At 39.9% G+C, this 27935-nt stretch overlaps 1 protein-coding gene across 4 annotated transcripts in view; it reads right to left on the minus strand.

The window, feature by feature from the left end:
• Nucleotides 1-27935, minus strand: part of FLNA (filamin A) — a 100676-nt gene that overhangs the window by 61255 nt on the left and 11486 nt on the right. For all 4 annotated transcript variants that reach the window (XM_072429703.1, XM_072429701.1, XM_072429702.1 and 1 more), the window contains exon 2: nt 2007-2428. In XM_072429703.1, coding sequence (XP_072285804.1) covers nt 2007-2373 — 367 coding nt within the window. In that variant the 5' untranslated portion in view covers nt 2374-2428. The remainder of the gene's footprint in view (nt 1-2006; nt 2429-27935) is intronic.

A 27935-nucleotide genomic window follows, 5' to 3' on the forward strand; every position in this document is an offset into this window, starting at 1 on the left:
AGGAAATTCCATAGCAACCACATTCCACAGGTCTCCTGGGATCACCAGAGGTTATGACCCCCACACCACCCTGAGGAGGAGGGGGGGCACTGCAATTCCAAAGGAATTCCCAGGATTCCAGGGAACACCTTGGAAAGATAAGATCTATACCTTGCAAGGCAAATCCCAGATTCCTTTGGAAAAAGTCCAAGAAATGCAAAACTTACCCTGGAAAGAATTTGGGGCAAAGTTGTTGGCCCATTAACCATTGCAAGGCTCTTCTGAGGGAAAAACGAGGAATGGGAGGAATATTGGGAACAAAAGATTTGGATGAGGACAAGGAGAAGGCGTGGTCAGGAGGCCTAGCATGTGACCAGGGGGAAGCATGCTAGAAGTTATAATTCTGCATGAAGACTTTGATCAAAAGCTGGCTCCATATGGGCGGTGCTTAGGAGCAGAAGAGCAGTGATTTGCCCACTGATAGCCAATCAACAACCGCTTCTGGCCATCACTAAGACAAACGGGCGTGGCTAGCTAAAGTTTAGGCGGTGCGCTTGGACTGCAGCCTTAGGGCCATGTGCCGCTCAAATCGTTTTCTACAGACCGCCAATCCGCTAGTGGACGCCCCCAACCAGCTCCAACGGGAGAACGGTAGTGACTAACCATGCGGTTGACCAACGCTGCCTTACACAATGCCATCATGAATGGAAAGATATGGCACAGACGGCATGCCCCATTGGCTAATGTATGGCGCCCCCACATTGGGTACATTTGGAAAAGAGATCAGATCCCCAATAAAGGGACTGCTGAATCTGCCAGAACCATACAATCACTTACTACTCCACTATGGACTACAACAAGATCAGAAATCCCCAGAGCCCAAGCTATCCATAAATGATGTAATGTTTTGAGCCAACCAAAAAACGATTTTAAAAAAGTGCATTTTCTGATTGGTGGTTGGGCAGATTGGAACCTGATCAGACGATTGGACTGATTTACAATCGGTATCAGTGGATGCCTACCCAGACCCCAAGCAACCTTTTCTTCCAAAACTAAATATAATCTCTATCTGGGACCAATTTTCGACCAACGATTTTTATTCATTCCTCTGTTGAATGAAAATCGTCAAGGAAAGAATGGGTATGGACAGAATAACAGAAACCCATCACATAGAAACGGTGCTCATTGGGTGCAGCAAGGATTGACTGGCCCGTGTTCAACCAGCCACACATGATGCAATTTTCTCTCTATTGCCAATCAATTTGATCAAACCTACAACCGATGGCTATATCGGGACATTCAATCTGCTTGATCAATAACTGATCTGCAATCATAAACTTCCTTACCCAATCAATTTTTGTTCTAGAACTTAGAATTAATCAGCACTGACATTTCACCTACCATCTGTGATTAAATATTCATTTTTATTAATACACATTTTATTAATTTACCATTAAGAACAATTTACCTTAAGAAAAGCATCAAATACAGATTGCCATAAACACATCGAGCAATCAAATCCAGTTATATTCATATTTTTTATAAAGTTTATAATGTAATGAATGACGTATATAAATACTGTGCAATAATAATAATAATAATAATAATAATAAAATGTAATAATGTATATAGTATAATAATAATAATGCAATAAATAATTGTATATAAATAGAATAATAATAATAATAATAATAATAATAATTAATAATTAAAATGCAAAAAACAATGTATATAAATATTATTAAATAAAATGTAATAATGCATTTAAATATTGTGTAATAATAATAATAAATGGAATGCAATAAACAATGTATATAAATAATAATAAATAAAATGCAATAAATATTGCATATAAAAAGTATAATAATATTAATATTAATAATAAATAAATAAAATGTATTATAGATGTGATCTTGCAGCAGATTAATGTTGAATGTATGAGATTGTATTGGAGAGTGATTGGAGCTCGGGGTACAATGTTGTACGATCTGATGTCAGGGATCGGTCGATGTGTGTATGGGCCTTACCTATGGACACCAGCTTGATGTTCTCCCGGTCCAGGAACTCCAGGGCCACGGACACGTTCTCCAGCTGCATCTGGCGGAAGGTTGGTCTGTGATTGTACTTGCGATACATCTTCTTCTGGCTCAGCACCTCTAGCAGGGCGATAAGTCGCAAGCCATCGCCCAGATCCACCTGCAGGTTGGCGATTCGCTTGTTGACGCATTTCAGGTGCTCGTTACACCATCGGGTGAATGTATTTTGCTGGATCTTCTTCCATGGCGCATCCTCCGCCAAATCCTTCTCCGTGGCCGGCATCTCTGCTGCCTCCGCCCCGGGCACTGCTCCGGCCGCCGCTCCGCTCTGGGTGAGCCTCGGGTGGGCGCTGCTCATTTTATAGCTTCAGATGGGGGGGCGTATCCAAGAGAAGACAGGGGGCGGGAGTTATCTTAAAGAGAAACACACAGAGATTAATCAGAGAGCGACTCAGCACCGCCACGGTATATGCAGCCGACATCACAACTTATATACATAACCATGTCACCTCTCATCACTCCTTATATACAGAACGGTGTCAGAAATAATCCATAAACCATGTGTCACATATACAGAGCAGTGTCACCCTTATCACTTATATAAGTTGTGTTCCTCTTAAAGTGTAACTAAACTCAGAATTTTCACTTTACTTAAAACAGTAGAGAACCCTTTTATGTTAGGTAAAAATAATTTTTTTTTAAAAAAAAAGAAAAGGGTCCCTAAAGCATGGGAGCTCAGAACCTACGCCAGGCATCCGGGAGGTTTTCGGGCGCTCCTTCTGCGCATGTCCCAGCATCTTAAGCATGCGCATAAGGAGCCTTTTCGCACAAAGAGAAAAATGTCCGATCTCACATGCATGCGATCGGCAAATTGTTCTCTTTGCGCTAAAAGGCTCCTTCTGCGCATGCTTGAGATGCTTGGCATGCGCATTATTTTTCATCCTACGTCGCCCAATCTCGTGCCTGTGTCGGATGAAAAACCGGGAAGAGAAGATGAAGATGGCGGCGCCCGAAGCGCCTACTCTGGGACGACGCGGGACCTGATGCAGGACACCCCCAGAACGATTGGACTGCCCTGCAGGATTTAAGGTAAGTGCATTACTTTTGAGTTTAGTTCTTCTTTCAAACTCTCACTACTTACTCACTACTACTTATTTAAAATGGCCTCTCTGAAAAAACAGAGGTTCCTAAGTTGCATGACCTTGGAGCCCCAGGCTCTCAGGATAAGAGAGGAACAAGTTGCTTTGCGCCTTTGTGACTCCCATACACACAACCCCTTTGTACCCATGACACAAAAGCAATAAAAAGTGGACTTTTATTGTGCCATGGCAGATTTTACATTCCAGCTGAGGAGGCTTAGTTCCTCATACCCCTCGCCAAGGCACATAGGGGTCAGTGGTGGGGAGCTCTGACACTTCTGGAATGCTGACAACACTCAACAATTTGTTGTGCAGTGTTGTCACTCTACATGCAGGTATGTTATGTTGTCAGCAGGTCATCAGCCATTGGTCAATTGGGGGGGGGGGGCAGATACCCAACCAGCTTTCTCTGCTCTGCAAAGCATATCCATCAACGCTCAGCCATGCCGAGTTTTCATTTTATTGAATGGTCAGAAAATACACAGGGCCAATAAAGGACCAACACAGGGACATCATAGGGACTACATGTGGCCAAAGAAGGGCCAACATAGGGACTACACCGGGGCAACATAGGGACTACACAGGGCCAATGAAGAGCCAACACAGAGACTACACAGGGTCAATGAAGGGCCAACTTATGTCCAATACAAGGACATCATAGGGACTACACACAGCCAAAGAAGGGCCAACATGGGGACATCATAGGGACTACACAGGGCCAATGAAGGGCCAACACAGTGACAACATAGGGACTACACAGGGCCAATGAAGGGCCAACTTATGTCCAAAACAAGGACATTATAGGGACTACACACGGCCAAAGAAGGGCCAACACAGGGCCATCATATGGACTACACAGGGCCAATGAAGGGCCAACACAGGGACAACATAGGGACTACACAGGGCCAATGAAGGGCAAACTTATGTCCTAAACAGGGACATCATAGGGAATACAAAGGGCCAACATATGGCCAATGCAGGGACTACATAGGGCCAATGAAGGGGCAACATTGGGGGTACACAGGACCAATGTAGAGTCAACACAGGGACAACGTAGAGACAACACAGGGTCAATGAAGGGCCAACATGGAAAATCCAGGTCAATTCGAGGGCCAACATAGGACTAACACCCTCTATGTAATGCTCTCCACCCCACTTGACTTGATCTGGCTTGATATCTATGCAGACATTCCTGGAAATGTCATTCTGCCATTCATACAGATCCTCTGACTTCAATTTTTGGATCTCTGACTTGAAACAAGTTGATTGGGAGATTGGGAAAGTTGATTGACTTTCACTTGCTGCATGCTTGTTCCATTAGCATTCCGAAGGGGAGGTCAGCAATGACAGGAGTAGTCTAATCAAGTAAGGATGACGGATTGGAGAGATTACTGAGAGAAGCATGGAGGCTGACGCTTTGCTTTCCTTTTGGAAATGTTTGTTGCTCGGCTGTTGTATTTATCTATTATCTATATATGTCAGCCATACACACAGCCAACAGATTTCATTTCATCAGGAATGTCGCTGGAAATGATCTTTAGCAATTGTTTGCAGTGACAGATGAATGAATGAGCATTGTACACACAGTGCCATTCTGTTCTATGGGGTGGGGAGTAAGCAGCACCCCGCTGTGCTCTCCTCCTAAGCAGTGCACAGTGGTTGTTCCTGATCGGTCATACATGTTATGAATATTGGTGCTCATCTCAGGCGGATTGATGAATGATAATCTTGTGTACATAGCTTTACATGATCACAGGACGTGACTAAAGCGAGTGTAACTGTACAGATGATACAAAGACATTCACTCTGAGTCAGAGTCTGAAGCCAATTCAGGGAGGAAGCTCAGGACAACTCCTCGTTCTCACCGCGACCTATTGTGCACACATGTCCTAGATGATGAGAAGTGTTCAGCGCCTGGGTTTGGGGTGGGGGAAATCTAATGAACAGCCAGGCTCACCTGTACACCAGTCATACCTGCACCGAGCCACTCTGCTCAGTGAACAGACCAAACTGTGTACAAGCACTAGAATCACCAAAATCGCTAATGTTTGTGATCTGTACAGCTGCACCCCAATGTCACTTATTGATCAATCCTTATTGATTGCTACTAAGAAAGATGCAGCAGGACGCCTCTTGCTTCTCCTCATCATGGAACGAATAATAATACTCCCTGGGTTAAGGACATCGGACATATGGATGACTTCTAGATACCAAAGGGGCTTCCATGCTTGCTAGTGTGCAGGACGGAGGCTTGAAGGGGAGAGGGGGCAGTTTGCATGACTTGCAGAAGAAATCTTTTGCTAAACACAGCTGAGGTTGTGGGTGATCTTAGGGGGGTGAGCTCTTTCTGAGCCTCTTGTAACTCTTTAATTGACCAAGACAAACTCTGCAGTTGTTTCTTTTTGCATATCAAAGCACAGCTTGCTCCAGAAGTTATTGAATGTCTAGGCTCCATAAAATTTTTTTTTGCTTTGTTTGAGGATTTTATACAGTAACTGACACAACGCTGCCTAATAATATGTTGAGACAAACATCTGTCCTAATTGCACGTATTAAAATAATTTACTTGTTCCGACTTACATACAAATTCAACTTAAGAACAAACCTACAGTCCCTATCTTGTATATAACCCGGGGACTAGCTATAATTGTCTGTACGGTGCTCATTCATTGCTACTGTCCATGATTTTTTCTTCTGTGGGCTCAACTTCTATTCAAGTGAATGGGAGTGGATGGAAACCCAGATCACGCAGTTCCCAAAAAGCAATAAATCCCTTTTGGCTGCTGTTTGAAACTTTACAGTTGTGTCCACAAGTGGTTACCTAAAATATGGTTTGTGGCCCCTGGGTGCGCAGCAGAAGTTTCTTGTGTCTGGCAACTACATGGTAGAAAAACTGGGACTGTGACAGGGCCCCATGAAGCTGCCATTGCTGAAATCATTTTTTGCATTGGAAGCCATCTGGCTAATGAATGAATATTAACATGCAACATAACGCCTAATACCACACATGCAATAACCCACCGCATTGATCTGCACTGGATGTACGTTGTACAGTCAGCTGAATATATTGAACATTACATAGATAAATATTTTGTTATATAAAGTTTACACATAATCTGCTCTAAACTGATCTCTTCTGCAATTCTTCTATTTACATAGAATGTTTTCACAAGATGTGTTTAAAGGGCGTGAATGTAAAGGATTTTTGCTGCAGGGCAATACATACACCGTGAAGAGGTTTGTCTGCTAGATTAGAATCTATAGAAACTATTAAAAAGTTAGAAATACAAATTTAAAAAACTGACTGCAACAATATATAGCTGACAGCAAATTATCACTTCTCTGCCTCCTTCTGCCTAGAGTCACACAATTGGATGTGCAGTAAAGATGTATAAATGCTTTTATTATTATTATTATTATTACACAGTATTTATATAGCGCCAACATGTTATGCAGCGCTGTACAAAGCCCATAGTCATGTCACTAGCTGTCCCTCAAAGGGCTCACAATCTAATGTCCCTGACCAAGTCAGTTAACCTTCTAAAAGCCAATTTTTTGGGGGGATGTGGGAGGAAACTGGAGTACTCGAAGGAAACCCATGCAAACACAGGGAGAACCTGCAAACTCCATGCAGATAGTGTCCTGGCCGAGATTCGAATTCAGGACCCAGCTTTGTTTTTTAAGGTACAAGTTAGGAGGCTGCATTGCTGCCCGTTTATTATAATAAATAGGGAAGTTCAAATAAATACATGCAGCACTGCAACACAATGAGCCTGATTCATTAAAATGCTCAAAGGTTGGAGAAGATTAACTACCATGAATGATACAGGAAATCTGAAATGGATCATTTGCTCTTGTTAGGGAAATGTTTTCAATCCTGGACCAAATCCATTCCAGGTTTGCTGGATCACTTATGTTCTCTCTAGATAGTCTATCTTCTCCAGTCTTAGAGAAATGTAATAAATCAGGCCTATACAGTGAGATCAGACAAGCTGACTGATGTTCATGCTTATCAGTCCCTAGGTTGGAACAAACTTTTACTAATTAGATCACAGTCTCTTTTGTTCTACCCTTCTACACCTAGGGCTGTCACCATTCCTTAATGCAACTTTATTAATTTTCCAAAAATTGCTGAGTTGGTAAAATACCAGCCAGGTGGTCACATGGGGAAGACCACATTCCTTTACAGGAACAAGGCTGGTTTTAGGGTTAGGCAAACTGGGCAGTTGCCCTGGGCCCCACCTCCCCCCGGGTTGAAGCTGTTGGCATGCAAAGAACTGGAACTCCCTGCACCAGATTTAGCTAGAAGAAAAATTCACTTTACCACTAAAAGTAAATTTATAACTTAACAATATTAATGCATCAAATAAGTTTCATAATAATAGCTAATGGAGCAGTTTGGAGCCTTGGTGGATTTGTAATATTCTACCTAGGGCTTCAAAAACATCAAAGTGATGTTGCTTTCACTGGTAATAAACCTCATTTGGCCCGGGGGTGCCCCTTGTATGAACACAGCAGTAGACAGCTTTGTCCTGAAGAAGCCCTACTATGCACATTGATGGTGATGAGTCATGTGACTGGGAATGCTGCATACAGCCGGCTGACCGCAAAGCTTACTAATGTCTTACAGGAGGTCGGAATTTGTTTCAGCTGAAAATTTCCTTAAAATGGAAGTAGTTTGAAGGATTTAGTTACACACGCCTGTACTCAGTGTCAGCTTGGTACGCACTATTCCTCTTCATCCGCCAACACTCACATTAAGCATATCAACTAAAAATATCTAGCAGATGCCTCGGGCAAAGAAAAGAATTTGGACAAAAAAACTTTGTTTTTTGTACAACTGTTGGATCTAAGGTAGTGCTGCTGAAGACCTTTACCCCCAGAGGAGATGTTTGGAACATGATGTATGTAGACAGTCATTACATCTGACATGTCACACAGGATAAATGTAACCAAATATAGACATAACAAACTGAGAGAACATTCTTTTATACCACAGATTGTCAGGAACATTAAGATGAGTCAGATTAGGGGCCCTTTAAGGCTTAAAGGAGTAAAACACAGTTTTGTACTGCATGCTCAACCATGGTCTCATCTGCTCCCATTCTGGGAGCAGTTGGGAAGCACTTTGTGCAAGCGTTTGTATGTGGTTGTATGGGCAATTCATGCAAAAGCATCGACATGTGGGGCAGTTTGCCATGTGCTTGGGAGCAGATAACTGTGTGGGTTGTAAAAGGCCTAATACCCTCTACTTATTTTTTGGCTTGCCCATCATTCGTTACTGTTTAAGGGCTAGTTTGGATTGGTGGTGCCACTTATTCACATCACTAAACGGAAGCAACAGGAAAGATACTACATAGGGGATAATGAGTGGTTCAGTACAGAACATTGGTCCTATAAGGACCCGTGCAGTAGTGTGGACAGCTGCAAAGCTGGCAAACGCCAGGAGCCGCATGGGAACCGATGTCCCTGGCACCAGTCTAAACAAGCCTTAAATCACTTTCTAAACTAAACACAACTGTGATCAGCATTTTTTTCAAGCTTAGATTTCCCTATTCAGAAACAGTGGTGATCATACCCGACAGTTGTTTATTGATCTGGGGACAGAACACTGAACAAAGACAAGGACAGATGTACAGGCACATTGGGCTCTATTTGTAAAATAGGGAATCAGACATTCCCTAATTGGAATCTCCTAGGTCCATGTGCTTCAATTGAAGTTGTTTCCCGCCAGGGAATATTTGAGGGAATAGTAGATTCCCAGTTTTATAAACAGAGCCCCAGATTTGTACCTGAGACACATCACAAATGTTTGTACCAGACAACATAAAGCCTTAAGCAGTTCCATGTTGCAAAGGACAACACAGTCAGGTACTTTTTACTAATAAAAGGAATGAGTTTTTATTTTTTGCAATTTACATACAGCCAAATTTTGTAGATAGGAAAGAGGACCCCTTTTTAGCTCATATGACATAGCCCTGCTAGGCCTCATTTTTTGGACCATAAAACAAATTTTTAAACAAATGATTATTGGATAAAGTTTATTTTTACAACTAGGTTTTCTTTATATTAATACTTGTAATTATAAGAAGCTGAATCAAGGTTTAGTAAAAGCAAAAGGCAAAATACCACGAAGAGCTCTATTTAAAAACAGGGAATCAGACATTGGGCCTAATTTATTTAAACTCTCCAAGGCTGGGTGATCCAGCAAACCTGAAATGGATCTGGTCCAGGATTGAAAACATTTTCTAACAAATAGGAAATGACTGTTAAGACTGTTAAGAAAACCATTCCAGGTTTGCTGGATCACCCAGCTTCACTGATGAAAGTGTATCCTCTCCAGCCTTAGAGAGCTTTAATAAATCAGGCCCATTATCTCAAACACTCCCTTCCAGATCCATGTGTTTCAATGGCATTAATTCATTCCCACTCAACATTTTCACTTTACATAAAAGAGTAGACAACCCTTATTTGTAAAGGGAAAATTATGTTCTTTTTATTAAATTTTTAAGTGCAACACCCTTTTTTTTAAATAGCAATTAGCAGCACCTCCCCTTTCAGTCTTGATTGCCTCGGCCCAGAGCCTCAGGATGCCCAAGATCTCAGACATGCGCAGAAAGGGCATTTTTTCTATTAGGGGAATGAGATGTCGATCTCACACCTGCGGAGTGCAAGATCAGGTGACGTAGAGAAGAACAAAGATGGCGGCACCTGGCACAAAGAGGAATCCCAAGACCAGATCACAGGAAGGACCAGCGCCATGGAGGAATCTGCAAGTTTAAAGGTAAGTGTATTTTTTTGTTTTTAGTTTAGTTCCGCTTTAAGAGAATGTCAGATTCCCGGTTTTATAAATAGAGGCCTTCGTAATAGTCAAATATCACAATTTTATAGAGGTGTATATGTCTGCCCAAAAGAGGGGCAACTAATGGAAGAAAGAGGAACAGCCCCTCCAAATCTGGGACAGTTGGGTGGTATAGGATCAATTTTGAACAATTTGAACTTTAAACCTTAAAAAGCACATTTGCTACAATGCATTATTTTGCTTCCCCTTGCTATGGTTCAGTCAGTGAGTGCTTTGTTTATATAAAATATGCCATCTCATTAGTGGCCGTCAGTGTTGTACTGTGCTAATTCCCCTTTTGTAACTTTATAATGTACTCCGGGCATTGCAGGTCCTGAAAAAATACTGGAATACAATGTGTTATGGGTGATCTGGGGTCACTCCATTGAAGCCTATATGAAATGTGTGCCCTCCAGCTTCCCTAGGCCTCTGGCCTGATCTCTTGCCCCACTTACTGGCATATACCCCCTCACGTCTAGGCCTGATATAGTAAATTAAGGGTGCGATTTATTTTTTGTTTGGTAGCTTTTTACTAGCCAAAAGCATTGCAGTACTTTGAATCGATTTGGCTGTCTTTCTCAACCTTTTCTTGTAGAACATTTGAAATATCCTTCAGGTCTCAAGGGAATCCCTGCTAGAATTACTATATCTACAGCTATCAGTATATTAATTGGTGGTCATGGGAAGAATGTCTCCTACAATGTTGGCCAAAGGGAAGAATGTCACCCCTACAACTAGCCAAAAACATCATTGGTGTCAGTGGTAACTGAGGCTGGATAGACAGGTTGACTATCTTGAACCATCTTGATTGGCAGGACCAGTATGACAGTATGACAGTTTATTTATTCCCAGGATGCACAGGGGAAGCCAGGATTGCTAGGTACCCTAGCCAACAGCATGCACGGCTCAGCTTTTTGCCAAAACCCCGGAGTGAAATAGGCAGGTAGGAGAGAATACTGCAGAAAGGACATTGCCTATCCATTTCTGCAATAATAGCCTGCCTGCAAACAGAAATTAAATTCCTCTTTATAGACCCTTTGGCCCTGATTTATGAAAGCTCTCCAATGCTGGAGAGAATACACTTTCATCAGTAAAGCTGGGTGATCCAGCAAACCTTGAATGTATCTGATCCAGGATTCCAAACGTTTGCTAGCAAACAGCAAATGTTTTTTAAAAATCCATTCCATGTTTTCTGGTTTAAACAGCTTCACTTCTGAAAGTGTATTCTCTCCAACCTTGGGGAGCTTTCATAAATCAGGCCCTTTAGGTAGACAAAATACATTTTGACCCACCAGTAAAGTAAAGTACTCAACTCCTCACTTGTTGTTGCAGGTTGTCTATAAGCAGCATTTTTGTGGTCTGAATGGTGTCAGTGCTGCCAAGTTGTCTTTTACTAAACTACGTCATTTTTCCTACTGTCCTCATCCACAACGTAAGGTCTTATTGTTCTGTTGTCAGAAAAAAAGCACCAGGTGGGCTAAGAAGTCTCTTTAAGGTAACCCAAGAAGTGTGCACCGGACAGCCATAACTTTCTGCCATAGTCTTTAATTTTGTATTTAGCAGATTTTACAAAATACTTTCAATGTTATATTTAGGAGATCAAAAGAGAAAAATTAGGAGACATTTGTTGTTACAGTATAACATTGTTTTATCACTCATGATGAGCTGATTAATACAAACAAATGTGTTATATTGTATGAAATGGGTTGTGTTTGGAAGATTTTGTTATTAAGGAGGAAATGTCAAGGATGCCTGGTTCAGTTTTCACTTTGAATATATAAAAGGGAGACTGTTGTTGGTTATACTGTTGAATTCTAAACAGCAATCACACAAAGCTCTTAATTCATTGGGCTGTAATAGCACACATGGCAAAATAAAGTGGTCCCCCCAGGTGATATTAAACCTTGTGATACTATTGCATAAGATTCAAATTTTTCAGCAAATATATAAACAAATATATATACAAATAAACAAATACATAACAAGTCTGGTCGAGTCAATATAATCAAAACTTTACATAGGCAGAGTTTACTTTCCACCATTTCCATACCAAGAATAGGTTTAGTGATATGAGCAATGGAAGATATACACTACGTATGAGAAAAAATTCCCAAGGCTCTGGGGGCAGTGTTATGATCTGGGGTGCTTGTAGGGTCACTGCTATGATCCAGGTTTCCTGGGGGGTCAAGGCTTTGATTTGGGGTGCCTGTGGGGTCAGTGTTATGATACAGGGTATCTGTTGGGGCAGGATTATGATCATAGGTGCCTATAGGGGCAGTGTTAGGATCTGGGGTGCCTATGGGGGTTGTCTTGTGGGGGGGGGAAGGTTTATGATCTAGGGATGACTGGGGGGGTTAGCATTATTATGATCTAGGGTGCCTGTGGGGGCAGTGTTATGATCTAGGGGAACCTGTGGGGGCAGTGTTATGATCTGGGGAGTCTGTGAGGGCAGTGTTATAATCTGGCCTGTCTGTGGGGGCAGTATTATGATCTGGGGTGCCTATGGGGGCAGTGTTATGATCTGAGCTGCCTATGGGGCAGTGTTGTAATCTGGAGTGTCTGTGGGGGCAGTGTTATGATCTGGGTTACTGGTAAGGGCAGTGTTATGGTCTGGGGTGCCTGTGGGGGCAGTGTTTTGATCTGGGGTGTCTGTGAGAGCAGTGTTATGGTCTGGGTACCTGTGGCGCCAGTGTTATGATCTGGGGTGCCTGTGGGGGCAGTGTTATGATCTGGGGTGTCTGTTGGGGCAGTGTTATGATCTGGGGTGCCTGTGGGAGCAGTATTATCATCTGGGGTGCCTGTGGGGGCAGTGTTGTAATCTGGGGTGCCTGTGGGGGCAGTGTTATGATCTGGGGTGTCTGTGGGAGCAGTGTTATGATCTGGGGTGTCTGTTCTGGGGTGCCTGTGGGGGCAGTGGTATGATCTGGGGTGCCTGTGGGAGTAGTGTTATGATCTGGGGTACCTGTGGGGGCAGTGTTATTATCGGGGAGGCCTGTATGGGCATCATTTTGATCTAGGATACCTGTGGGGGCAACATTATGTGCCCAAAAATGAGATTAGCCGACACCTGACTATTCTGAATGACCAGAATTTTCCATGAATACATTTTTCTTCTCTGATAGCACAGGCATAGTCCAAAATAACAATGCCAGGATTATTATGATCACATACGGATTGAGTCCAGACCTTAACCTCATTGAAAATCTTTAGGATTTGATGGAGAAGACTTTACACAGTGCTCCAACTCTCCCACCATCAATATGAAAATTAATGCAGTCCTGTATGGAAATAAATGTTGTGCCATTGCAAAAGATTATTGAAACAGTGAATGTGTGCCGCAAACAGAGCAAAAACATGCCAACTAAATGTTACAGTGTGTGACTTTAACCGGGCATTATATTCCTAAACTGAACTTTCCCTTTCTTCCCTTCACAATATAAGTGATAGGATGCCTATCCAATTGAAGGGTCAAAATGGCAGAATCAAGCAGTGGAAAAGGTAGCAAAGTTTTACAGGACCCATTACACTAATGTGCGTGTCAATTCCGGTGACTTTGGTGTATTTTACCACATTGACATGTATTGCATTTACTTTAAATGGGCCTTGAATATTCTTTTTAACTGTTTTGCTAATGCACCATTCACAGATTTATTTATTAATTTATAAATTATTTGAATGGCATTTATTACGGAAACACATGCAGATGCCAAGGTCTGAATGCGGTGTTCTGTACAATGTACCAATGCATGTTGCTACAACGCAAAGGTGTGGAGCCAATCTTATAGGCAACATTGTAATTTGGATTTATTATAAATTTAATATAAATGATAATATAATTTAATATAAATAAACATTTTTTAATATAAATAATTTTTTTTCACCCACGATAATCCCTGTTTAAGCACTTTATTTATCACAAACTAACTCCAAATTGCTCCAGGATTGCACTGCTCAAAATAATAATTAAATGATCATTATCTATGTTTTGCATCTCATCTATCCACCATACATAATGGTGGGGCTGTCGCTCTTCTGTGCCTATCAGGCGCAGAAGAAAAAAACAGCTAAAGAAAGGAAATTGTTATTTTATTTTTAGGTTGGTGAGATGGCATTTAAGAAAAGTATTAGCAGCAGTATTACCCAGAACTGTAACCACTGGCTGGCTGCAGTAGGTAGCTTTGCCTCTGCTATGCATGCTGTGGTTTACAAAGTTGTCTCTACTTTCTGCATTTGGAAAGACTTTGTGGCTGCTTGTTCATACAGCACTGGCACACCCTTCTGTGTAGTTTTCTCTTCTTCCGTTACACCCCTCAGTTTCTTCACAGTCACACACCCGTGTACCACATGCTTCCCCCATGTCTTCTTACCCGTAACTTACAATGCAGCAATTACCAGGGCTCCTTGGCTGGCCCAAGCCATTGAAATATTATATGCAATATATTATATGCCATTGGCATACACCGATACGCAAGCATACATTAAAAAAATACCTATTGCTTGTGTTAGAAACACAGATTTCATCTGCGTCCTTTGCACACTTCTTGTGTTATCCCAAGGAATGCTTGCAGATCTTATCTGGAACTACACTACAATTAGCCCCTATGCTTTGGAGATTAGTAGAATGGACTGCATTCAGGAGCCAAGGACAACTGGACAGAACTGACACCATGTCTTTCAATTTTAGCCCACAAACAGCCAATGTGGTGCCATTTCATAAAAGGATATTGGGAGCTGGATGCATTTGTGACAGATCAATAAATATGTTGCCCTTATTATTTTTATTAATATTAATAAACAGTATTTATATAGTACCAACATATTACGCAGCGTAGTACATTAATTACAGGTTGTAAATGACAGACAGATACAAGGACACAGGAGGATGAGAGGACCCTTCCCCGAAAGGTTACAATCTAATATAATGAAAAGGGGACACAAAATGCATGATGACATCTGGTATAGTCAATGGGACTGGAAAGGAATGTCCTCTGCATACTTCCTATGTTATCTTAAGAGCTCTCTTTATCTTAGACTACAGGATGTAGTCATTTATGTTGTAGAGCTGCAGTTGAGTAGTTTACAGGGTCAGATTTCTCATTAGGCCATGTCCTAGGATTCCATTGCCGTGGGGAAGCAGCTTCACAGGCCACTTTAGGTTTATGCTAGCCACTTTTACCAGCCTATCACCTCGTACTCCTTCCTCCCGTTCCTTCACTGCACACATTCTTGTACATTTGCAACATACTTACACAGGTCCACCTAGAAGTCCACCATGTCTCTAGTTACTCACAACCCCCAGCATGTTTGATAAAAGAGGAAAGGACATGAGTCCAGGATAGGCATTAGCATAAAGGCTATGAGAAAGAAAATCAGTAACATGGCTGGCTGATTGTGACCATGAACACGTTGCTGGTTATATCAATACAATAGTAGTTGTGTCTATGGACAGGTTGCTGGTTATGTCCATACAGTGGTGATTGTGTTTCTGAACATATTGCTGGATATGCCAGTACATAACTGATTGTGCCTCTGGAGATGTTGCTTGTTATGTCAGTACATTACTGATTGTGGCTCTGGACATATTGCTGGTTATGTCAGTACATTACCGATTGTGGCTCTGGATGTTGCTGGTTATGTCAGTACATTACTGATTGTGGCTCTGGACATGTTGCTGGTTATGTCAGTATGGTGATGACAAAATCTGTGTAATAAGCGTACAGCAGGACATTTCTGGAAGATCAACATGCATTTTTCTGCATTCCAGGGATAAAAAATAAAGGTAAATATACAAGCATTGCATGAATGTACTGCATATGTTTTTTGAGTCTTTTTCTTTCCCTGCCATACGTTTTAAACTGTGGATGTGATTGGTTAACACAGCCCAAAGTTGTTGTTTTTTTGGTTGTTACAAAGCTTCTCACACAACAAAGACACATGTGGTGACCAGCAGTGCTGGTGTCATTATTAGCTGACAGCAAGAAGCAACATGTGCTCCATAGAGCAAATACAGCTGGATTTTCCTGCCCTTGACATTAACTAGCAATGAAACATTTCACTCGCTTCAGTCAACACAGTCTGATATTGTTAGTTTATGTTTTGCCAGCGGTGCTGATACCATGTTATGGTGTCACAGTCTAGTACATGGGGCATTACTGTTTGTTATAAACAAAACATTTGTATAGGCCCCTTTATCTGGGAATTTTTTAGGGTCCATTTTACTGTCAAGGTGCTATGCTATGGCAAAATTTGGCAGAGATTCAGGCAAAATTATAAATGCAAGGATAAAAAAAAAACATAACGGGTCTGCAGGGGTGAATAGCTCATCTCTGTGTAATTCTGCTCTCTCCCTCCATCAGCATGCTGCACTGCGCAGATACGGTTAGCTTTACATGTTGCTTCTTCCTCTCTCAGCAGTGAGAGCACTGGAAGCCTAAATAAGCTTACAATCTAATGTACTTTGCTGGTAAATGCCAGAGCTGCACACATAGCCAATATCCACCTTTAGCTAATGCCATGGCTGCCATGTAGCTAATATGCATTAGCATGCCAGGGTTGCTGCATAGCCAGTCAAGGCCTGACTTCTGCACACTCGGCAAGGAGCATGCATTTCCCTCCCAACCACTTATATTTGGGACATGTGTACTTTGTACACTAGCAATATCCAAACATAAACACACAGTTGGTCCTAACAAGAATAATAATTCAGCCGCTCCTGTTTTGTATAATTAAGATTTATTTACTTTCAGGAGATTATTGTTTTTGATATGACATCACCCAGCGGCACCCAAGCACTCCTCTTTGTAGAATACAATAGGAATCACATACGTCTAAAATCAACACGGTCCCTCCTATAATAAACATATTATTAAATCTCTGGAACAGGTTTGGGAAGCCCAGACACAAGCGGACTGCATCTTCTCACCTGTCAGTCTGGACTGTTTCTTATCTTTGATTAGGATAAATAAACCAGACAAGACATTGAGAAAATTATGGAATTTTCCAGCAATTCTATAATACAATAGCTGTTTCCAAAATCAGCTGGTAGCAATTCCCCCCCGGAATTTCATATCTTGTCTGTGATGCCACCTGCAGATGAAACTAGGTATTGCAATGAAGTATTAAACTACATTTACAGGCTTTATTAAAGTTTATTAGCAAAGTGGTAAAACCTTGTTCAGATGGGCGCCTATGAAGGTCACTAATTTAGTGTTTCAGATGGCAAAGGAATGCTAAGCAGAAGTTGTTCTTCCTATTTTGCACAGAAAAAACATGGGGAGGTTCAAGATAGAGGTCCTGTGTCTGATTAAATGCACATTGACTGGAGCTTTTTTTTTTTTTTTTGATTATTTGCCAGTAAGAAGCCATTTTCTACTTTGCTGATGTAAGAAAAAAAGATAGCACATGGTGTCAGAAATGATAAATAAAAGGACAACTAAATTCCATGGGCTCGTTCTTCTGTTTCTTGAACAAAGCTTAAGAAGAACAGAGAGTCTTACCGTATAGAAAATGCAAATTGCAAATAATCTGGTATCAGATGTATGCAACAGGCAGGCTAAACATTGATGGGCAGATGTTTCCCAAAGAACAATGAGTAGGGAAACATCTGTCTGCTTGTAGCATTGGGGCCAATTGTGGTTAAACATGGGACCTGTCTGATGAACGTGGCACATGGCAAATTTTAAGCACATTCCTTCCTTCTCTCAATGTCCCTATTTAATGTACAGCGGTGCGTAATATGTTGACGCTATAAAAATCCTGTTTCATAATAATATTATTAATAAGGCAGAAGATCGAGTCATGAGTTTTTTTAATGTTAGAGGTATTATTAGTATCACCTAAAATAACCCCGCCTGTCTTTGCTTATTTGGGTCAGGTCGGTGCCATATGTAGAAAACCAGCAGACTCCAATGCTTAGGGCTGTTGCAGAAGGGATAGCTATAGTTTCTTAATATGAAACCAACAATGATTTATTTATTTGGAGTGTTCCTCATCTAATATTGCAGGTTTGTAATGGAAACAAACAGGGAAGGGGCTGTTTAAATATGGATTCATCCAACCAATGCATGTTTCCTACCAGTTTAACTGGTGGGAAAATGCCCCCAATAGCAGTCTAGGGGAATGGCAGAGACATAGGTGGTTGTTGTGGCTTTTGTTTATTGCAGTCCAATGCAGCGTCTTTTAATTGGCAGATAAACAATAAATGCAGAATATTCACTTTTTTCCAATATTAGGGAGCTACAGCTATCAGGAACCAGACCAAAATCCTCTAAAACAAGGGTGTCAAACACGAAATTAAAAACTTAGACCAAGTCGCGGGCCAAACTTGAAATTGAAAAAACAATCTCAATAAGAAGAAACAAGAACACATGAGAAGAGCATGCAGTAATATGCAGTGGATTGATATAAATTATTTAGATTAATTGTTTCTTCTTGTTTCTTCTTATTGAGAATAATTGTTTTAGTTTGCCAGTGTGTGCAATGTGAAACCAAATGAATTGCTGCATTCTCTAGGACAGTAAAACAATTAATATAGCAATAGCTCTATGATAATTCCTGATAATAATAATAATCCTGATTACCTGTCAGTATAAACTCCGCGGGGTCCACGCATAGGCTGCTGTTCAGTAGACACAAGCGATGTCGCTATTACAATTACCGGCAACACTTGCGTCTGTAAAATGCAGGGCCACGCATAGGCAGAGAGGCCGCTAATCTAAAGAAGCAAGGGATGCCAGGAATTGTAGTAGCGACATTGTACTCGCATCTATAGAACAGCAGCTTAATATGAATTGCAGCTGGCCCACAGTTACTACAGATTGCAGTAGTGGCAGGCCAGCAGCAATTCATATTAAGAATTGTTTTGGGGGCCAAAAAAAGGACGTGCCGGGCCAGTGTTTGGCACCCATGCTCTAAAAGATTACTTTTATCCAGTGTCTGTTCAAGGGTTTGAAGGCCTGAATTATCAATGGAATTACACAAAAAAAGTGCCAGCAGTTTATTGAATTTTTATAGTTGAACAACAAGCTGCCACTCAAATGAATGGCAGATGAAACTAGTAAAAATAAAACCTTTTCAAATATCTTGTGGGCTACTTCACCCACCTTTTAGATTATAAGCCCTTCGGGGCAGGGTCTTCTTCTCTTTTTGTGTCACTGTCTGTATTAGTCTGTCATTTGCAATCCTTATCTAATGTACAGCGCTGTGTAATATGTCGGCGCTCTATAAATACAGTGTAATAATATTAATATTGTAAGTTCTTCGAAATAGGGTCCTCTCCTCCTCCTGTGTTACTGTCTGTGTCTGTCTGTCATTTGCAACCCCTATTTATTGTACAGCGCTGCGTAATATGTTGGTGCTATACTGTTTAATAAAAATATTATTAATTATCATCACATTTTATTGCTTTTCCCTCACCATTCTGATTCTACATAAGATTTCCCAAGATGAATTGTGTTCTTGCTTGGAGACAATAAAAATAATTCTATTTAAATACAAAAAAATCTCTTTAACGGATATGACTGATATGGAAAGTCATTTTGTGAGAATGTGACACTGAAATCTATGGGAATTATATGAGATGAAACTGAAAAACACATTGATTTGTCATCTAATGAACCAGATGACTAAAATAGAAGAGCCTCTCCTTCTAACGGGTTTTCACACCAGCTTACAGGTTTCAATTATACCTGATAATCATTTATTGAATATGTCATTTTACTAAACATGTCATTTTTTTAAATGAGCAATCGATTACCTGTAATTAATAGGCACAACAGCAAGATGGAGAAGAAACTCATTGGCTTCTCTGTAGATAATTGAATTATTCAGAGAAGCACTGAAATTTGCATAGTCCTTTCTGCTTAATACTTGAGGAACAAGTTATCTTAAACTGACATTTTAGTTCCTTGTAGACTCTAGAATATATATATCACTTAATTAAACCTCTTGGTGATGGGATCACCTCGCTTAATTTTACAGATCTACAAACCTGCTGCAGACATCAAAGCTGAATTGTAACCTTCCCATCTATTTTGCACCATTGAGCGGGCTCCTTTCCTATACTGCTAATACTTCTCACAGTGTGCATTTGAAGCTGCAGTAAGTCAGATAAATTCCACCTTCTTTCCTAGCTGGTGGACATTCAGCATTATCTAGACCTATCCACCTCAGTTTTACAGCCCCTTGCACTTTTATTCATTGGATTTAAGTTATTTCAATCATGGAGGCTCAGCATCACATGTGAATGGAACCTAGGTTTGTCTGTATATAGATACAGCCTTTCTAGGGATACTCACTGTTCCAGGCATATACTCATCAATGCATGTATGATATCTGCAAAACTGCTCCCAAGAGCCACTCACTGCTTGCTTCAGGGCTAAGGATTTGTAGAAGGGCCAATAGCTCCCACCAACTATAATCTGCCTGTATGGCATAGAGAAGCACAGAGAAATGTTGATTTTTTTTTTTTTTTAAATAAATAAATAAATATTTTTTTCTAAAATAAAGTAAAAAAAATTGAAAGGTTGTAAAAAAAGCTTTCAATGAGGGTGGAAAGTGGAACAAATACCATCAGCATTTCTTTGTATTTGTATAGAAATAAATACTTATGGAAATTTGCCTAATTAATAAAATTGATGAAACTAAAACAATCAATTCTATAATATATTGTTTATTAGTAAAAGAATGAAACAACTAGTCTATTTATCACTGGATCGTATCCTGTTCCAATATTTAGCCACAAAGTGGCAGCAGAGCAACGTAAAGGAATGGGAATGAAAATATGGACATTATGGAAGGACAATCTCTATCTCCAGTATTACACAACAGTACATTCTGTCCATGGGTCTCAGGGCATTGTCTTGGAACAATGGGTCACTGACCACTATGAGAAATGGACCGATCACTTATTCACACTGATATTTTACAGGGGAACACAGTGTAACAGTTGGAAAGAACAAGAGAAGAAAATATCGTAGTTCATGTTTTAGTAATTAACTTTCAGTGCTTGTTCACATCTGTGTGATGAAGAACACACATGTTAACATGCACATTAACTCATTTTATGTTGTGTGTTGTTTTGTTGCAGTGCTAATATTAGTCAATGTATTAACCCGTTGCAGCACACCACTATGCATAAAGGTTAAAAGTAATATGAATATCTTACACATTATTAGGATTAGATATACCAAGCTAATTTTTCACATATTAATTCAAACAATTAGTGGATCCTATCGGAAATCCTGTGAGTTTGTAGCTTCTCTGCACTCTGTGCTGACTTTTATAAGTTAAAGGAAACCATCCTAGGGTGACAACTTTGCTCCCCCATAGATACTGTACAGAACGCCAGGGTTGTCACCCTAGAACAAAAAATGAAATTTGAAAAACTACCTTTGTAGTGGGGTTCCCTTTGCATTTCAGAAGCTAAATTCTTGTTTTATCTCAAGTACAAGTGAAAATAATTTTTACTGATATTATCCCTTGCTCCCCAGCAACTAGGGCTCTCCTTCCCAAGTTGTTGGCCCTTGAGTGCTATTTTTTTTACAATGCAGGACATATTCATTAGGATGCACAGAGCCCATGAGTGAGAACCAATCTCTTGGATAGAAGGGAAGTAAAACAGCTTTACAAAGTTTTTTTTTAACATTGTCCCAGTGTTTTGCATTTTAATGGTTATTTTTGAGCATAGAAACTTGTTCGCACCATGAATATTAAACAAAACTCATTTTACCTTGGTCCTATCACTTTCAACGCAACCTGTTTCAAGTTTCAGCTGTAGTGAAAGGAATGATAAGAATTTATACTGAAACAGTTTAATCTCAGGCTATTTTGAAGTTTATATACTTGTCAGCTTCTTTTCTCTTCATTATTATTCTGCAAATGTTCAGATTTTTTGTTACCCCTAAGGCATACATAAACAGAAACTTTCCCGGTCAGGCAGGAATGTGCAATGATATCATCGCTCAGTATTGCATCAGGTGAGGCTCGAGGAAGATATGAATAGCAATGACAAACAGGATGTAGAGATTGTGAAAAACACAGATTTCTATTTTCTTTATGTTATGGTTTCCTGGCAACATGTCTGCTAAATATGCCTTTGGGACTGACGCGGCTTGGCATTTTTATACTTTTTGGTAATCTCTTACAATTTTTAGTAAGATGTAAGAAATAGGATTTATTCCTAGGATATAATGTTGTTTATCATTGCTTTAAATACACAGCAATGATAAGAAACAATCAATCCAAGTTGAATTTTCCCAAACTCTACTGCTTGTTTAATGCATTCAACAATTGATTCCAAATTAAAGATCAATTTGAATGATTTAAACAAATCAGGGGTTGCCTGGAAGCAAATGATCCACCATTATGAGTTTGAGCAACCACTAGGATCAAACCAATCAAATTGGGCAATAATTAAACAGTTTTATTACAGTTTAATGGAAACCAAAAAAACAGCCATTTTTTTTTTCAATTTTTGCACCAGGTTTATTAGTGGCAATCAATCTCATCTCTTTGTGGTCAATGCAAACCATTAACATCCACATTTAAATTGCTCAGAAATTTAAAACCAGCTCAGTCAGAAGAGCACTAGATGATTCAATAGGCCTGATTTATTAAAGCTCTCCAAGACTCGAGAAGATCGAATCTCATGGAAAAACCTGGGTGATCTAGCAAACTAAATCTGTTCCAGAATTGATAATATTTGCCAGCTTTTAGCATAGAAGTTTAAAGAAATCCATTCCAGATTTGCTGGATCACCCAGGTTATCCCATAAGAGTCTATCATTCCAGTCTTGATTACTAAATCAGACCCAATGTGTGACCTTAATGTTTGCAGTGCACATACATAGGAATAGATAAAGCCTGGAATAGAAAGTGGCATCCATGGATGGAGCCACTGGTCTGTTAAGAGTAGTTTAAGAGATTATAGGTCAAAATGGTTGAATTTTCATGACAAGAATAGCTTTGCATTGTGACATGGAGCAGTATAGCTCAAGCAATGTGTCTAATTGCGAAATAGAAAATTGGTCCTGTGTATGCAATGATCAAGTACTAGATTGTAAGCTCTTCGGGGCAGGGCCCTCTCCTCCTGTATCACTGTCTGTATTAGTCTGTCATTTGCAACCTCTATTTAATGTACAGCGCTGCGTAATATGTTGGTGCTATATAAATCCTGTTTATTATTATTAATAATAATAATAATAATAAAATATATCTCCCCCATATACATAAATACTTGTAAATTGTACACAGAATCAAGGTTTAGAAAATATATAGTACCACTAAGCTTAATAAAATTTGAAATTAGCTATTAGATAATTGATATGAGCTGACTGTGACCCATTTGATTTCATGTCATTTGAATTTATAAATGATGCTTGGGAAATGGATCTGGCACATTGGAAATCCTTTTGCAAATTGCTACCTTTTCACCTATGATAAGCCAACACTTATCCACACTTCCTCCATAAGGAGACATTTGTGACATGGTCTTGAGACCAGCCAGCTGGACAGGAGGAAGCTGTATGAGTAATAACATTGTTTAACAATTGCTCTACTTTCTCCAGGACAGACAATTTTAACAATGATTGTATAGTGATTCTTGTACAGCAGTGCTATTTCCTCACTTTGTGTAGACTTTAAAATATGTGTCTATCTATGATACTTTGGGTACTTGTAGGAAGTTTACACAATAGGAGAAATGTAAGGAAACATATCACTCAAATTAGTTTCTTTGTACAAATTCCTTTCTTTTCTATCTGCAAATTACTGCATGGACAGTTAAAGCTAAACCCCAATCTTCACCTAAGACTTCCTAACTCATCTTCTATGGCTTACGGATTCCACTGCACACTTTAATGCTCTTACAGTGTGCACCAGAAGCTTCAACAAATTAGACATAGCCCACCTCACTTTCCAGCTGGAGATCATCCAGCATCATCAATCCCTTTCTGCGCTAGCCTAACTGACCTGACCCCTTAGGGTTATGGATTTCAATTATTTCATTGAGCCCATCCAAGGCTGGAGAGAATACACTTTCATCAGTTAAGCTGGGTGATCCAGCAAACCTGGAATGGATTTCTTCCAAGCCATTTGCTAGCAAATGTTTTGAATGCTGGACCAGATCCATTCCAGGTTTTCTGAATCACCCAGCTTCACTGATGAAAGTGTATTCTCTCCAGCCTTGGAGAGCTGTAATAAATCAGACCTATTGGTGGAGGCTCAGCATTACAGGAAAACAAGAAGCTATTCACAGCACCCATTTGGGCACACTCAACAGCCCTCAGCATGAACTGCAAAGAGGAGAATAACGGCTTATTGATGATGCCCCTGGGTCTAAAATAAAAAAACAAAGGTTATATGATAATTTTTTTATTATCTTGATCAGAGAGAAGAGGAACCAGGAATATTTAGAAAGTGGGCATTTTATTTATATATTTCTAGATGCCTCCATCAACTAGAACTGGAATAATTATTGTTGTTACATTTCAATTATTACATCATTAGGATAGCCATCCAAGTAGGAATTATATTTCCTAAATATTTTCTTTATCTTATCCCAATACATTAACATGTTTATTTACACTTCATTTTTCATATGAATTTGTAGAATCTCCAATTGAGTCATTTCCCCCCCCCCCTTTTGTGACATTTTCTGGTTTGAATGTACTCTTCCACCTTCTTCTCGTGAGGTCAATATACCAAGAAACTCAAAACTATTTAGATGAATCTGCTTATTTTAAAACTGTCAAAACCTTAAGAATACTGTGGAAATTCTATTCTATATTATCATTACTGTAATTCTAGGATCTCGGCAATTATTATTACACAGTATTTATATAGCGCCATCATATTACACAGCGCTGTACAAAGTCCATAGTTGTGACACTAACTGTCCCTCAAAGAGCTCACAATCTAATGTCCCTACTATAGTCATACGTCATTAATGTAGTCTATTGTAGAAGGTCAATTTTTTTTAGGGGGAAGCCAAATAATCTAACTTGGGATGTGGGAGGAAACCAGTGTACTCAGAGGAAACCCACACAGACACAGGAAGAACTTTCAAACTCCATGCAGATAGTGTTCTGGCTGGGATTCGAACCTAAGACCTAGCTCTGCAAAGGCTGGAGTGCTAACCCCTGAGCCATCGCGCTGCCCAATCCCCTAAGGCAATCCCCTGAGGAAGCTGGTTTAGGGTGAAACGCGTTGGAGAGACCATAAGTACAGTACTGACCCACATCTTGGACTTTTTAGTGAGAGTATTTTATAAAGTCATAGTTAACATTGCCATGGCTTCTTTTACCAATAATGTTTCTAAGAAGTATATGTTTTAGTAATTAAAATAAAAGGTTTTATGTCATGCTAGACTTATTTTCTGCCACAAAGAGCCACTATCTTTCCACTTTTGTTGGATTTTTTTGGGGATTTTTTAGGGGAAGTCAGGTATTGCAGGCTATCTTGCAGATTTTTACTATCAAATTAAAGTTTCACTATAAACTCTTTTCAGCAGTACTTAATATTATTATGCCAACATAGGAAATGCAGCAATGCAAGCACTGTATATAGCACTGGGTGGAGGTCCTGCTGTCGTGTACATGGGGATATTGAAAAGGAAGTCATACATAAATGAAGCAGCATTGCAGGATTCTTTCACAGATTTCAAATTCTTTTCTCTACTACAAAGTTTTAAGTTCGTTTTTAAGTTTTAAGTGTTAAGTTTTTTTAAACACACTGACAATTCACTTTACCAGCATTATATGTGTAACTTTCAAATTCATCTCTGTTTTGTGCAATGAATCCTTTGAGTATAACATTTAGTGTTATACTTGGCTGCATTGCAGAGCACAGAGCTTTTATGTCCAAGAGAAGGAAATTATATGAGTCATAGGACTGTTTAGCAAGCGTCTGCTTGTTCTGTTCTATGCTGGACAGACACTGGGCACTGTGACAGACTAGTGAAACTCATCATTGTAAGACAGACAATGCTATTCTCTTTCATCCTCCAGACCTTAAAAAGTAATTAATTCAGAATTCTGCCCTCAGGTAAAGATAGAAAGGCAGGTTTAACCAATTGATTATCAGTGGTTAGCATGCTGGCCTTTGCTGCGCTAGGTCCCAGGTTCAAATCTCGGCCAGGACATTATCTGCATGGAGTTTGCAGGTTCTCCCTGTTTTTGCATGGGTTTCCTCCGGGTACTCCGCATTCCAAAACATGTAGTTATGTTAATTGGCTTCCTCCCAAGTTGACATTGGACTGTATTGAAGACATATGACTATGGTAAGGACATTAGATTGTGAGCTCCTTTAAGGGTCAACTAGTGACATGACTATGGACTTTGTACAGTGTTGCGAAATATGTGGGAGTTATATAAATATTTTGTCATATATATTTACACATACATAAATAGTGCTTCTCAGGTTGCCATCATTATGGATATCGGACACTTCACAGTTATCTGTATTGTGAAGTGCCTATGGGATTGAAAAGGAATTTGGTTTTATTTGGCAAGCTGGCAGCTGGATGTACGTGCATTTTAAAGATCCAGAGACTGATAGTGTTTAAAGAGAGACCATGGTTCCAGTATTTCAAGAGATCCCGAAAGAACCAGTACAGTAAAAAGAGTTGAGGAAGAAGCTGACTAGATATTGTGATCATCATTAAAAAAGAATAGACATCCCCCACCCACCTATCTTAAGACCTGAAGAGAAAGAATGGAGGTTGATTGCTGTCCATGGCTGCACAAGGATTGGTGGACTATTGCTTAATCCTTGTTCTGGTAATAATCTATCCATTATTTATAGGAATGATTCCAGCAATAGTCCCTCTGATGTTTGTTCTGCCCAATGCCAGCAAAGAAAAAGATTTTTAGTAGGCCAGAAATGCATAATGCCCAACCACCATTGGGTCAGTGGGGTGCAATAAAAGAGCATTTACTGCACTGTAAAAGATCTTGCTTTGCCTAATTGTCCTTAGCAGCCATCCTTTGATTGCCATATTACCCACCCATTGCACATAAACATTTGCCTGAAGTTTTCTGTAGAAACAATAACACTGTCTGTGTTGGCTAACATGAGCAGAATGTAAAGGAGAGATGACTTCATGGCAAAGTAATAAAACCCAAAACAAACAAGAATATGTGCCAAGTTTTAAAACAAATACTTTGAGAGGTTCTTGCTGTAACTGGAGCATGCACTGATAATCCAAGTACACCTTCTATACTTGTAACATTTTTCTGGGTATGCCTTGGTTTTTTTTCGTTTCTTAAATGTTCTTCCTCCACTCTGCATTCACCACGAAAAAAGAACATGTATTTAAAACATGCAGAAAACACTTTACTAAATGTGCAGAAGGTTTTTCTTCCTTTTCAGTGCTTTGCTTTGATAAAATGTAATTATAAGATGCAAGTATTTTATAGCGGTGTAGTGTAAGTTTAAGTTTCTTTACTTATCCTTTCTTAAGTACAGATGGCATCTGAATGGCATTAGGAAATACTCCAATGCACCCCCCCAAAAAAAATGATTGCACATGCAGCTATCTCTATTGTAAGAGCAATCCCAACCAGGAAAAGAACGTATGATCAGAAAACACATGTTGTCATCAGACGTCTGACCCTATCTACCGTATCTGCTTTCTTGTGCATAGTAATAATGCAGTGCCCAGTGGCAGGAACCATGACACCATATCTGGCATGCCAAGTGTTAGATAACCGTGCCACCAGAATTTCTCCAAACGACCAAAGACTTGGTCTCCTAGAAGCAAGAAAAGCAGGCTGCACAGCCGGCACAGCATCACTATATTTCAGGCCCCAACACATGTGGACTATTTGCTTTATTCTTTTTTTTTGTTTTACTTATTTATGTATTTTCTCCCCTATCAGAGTAGAAATGTTCAAGCTGTCTCCTTGTCTTCTTCAGTGCTGATAGCACTAAAACTGTTATACAA

This window comes from Pyxicephalus adspersus, chromosome Z, assembly GCF_032062135.1.
Source record: "Pyxicephalus adspersus chromosome Z, UCB_Pads_2.0, whole genome shotgun sequence".
NCBI classification, from domain to species: Eukaryota; Metazoa; Chordata; class Amphibia; order Anura; family Pyxicephalidae; genus Pyxicephalus; species Pyxicephalus adspersus.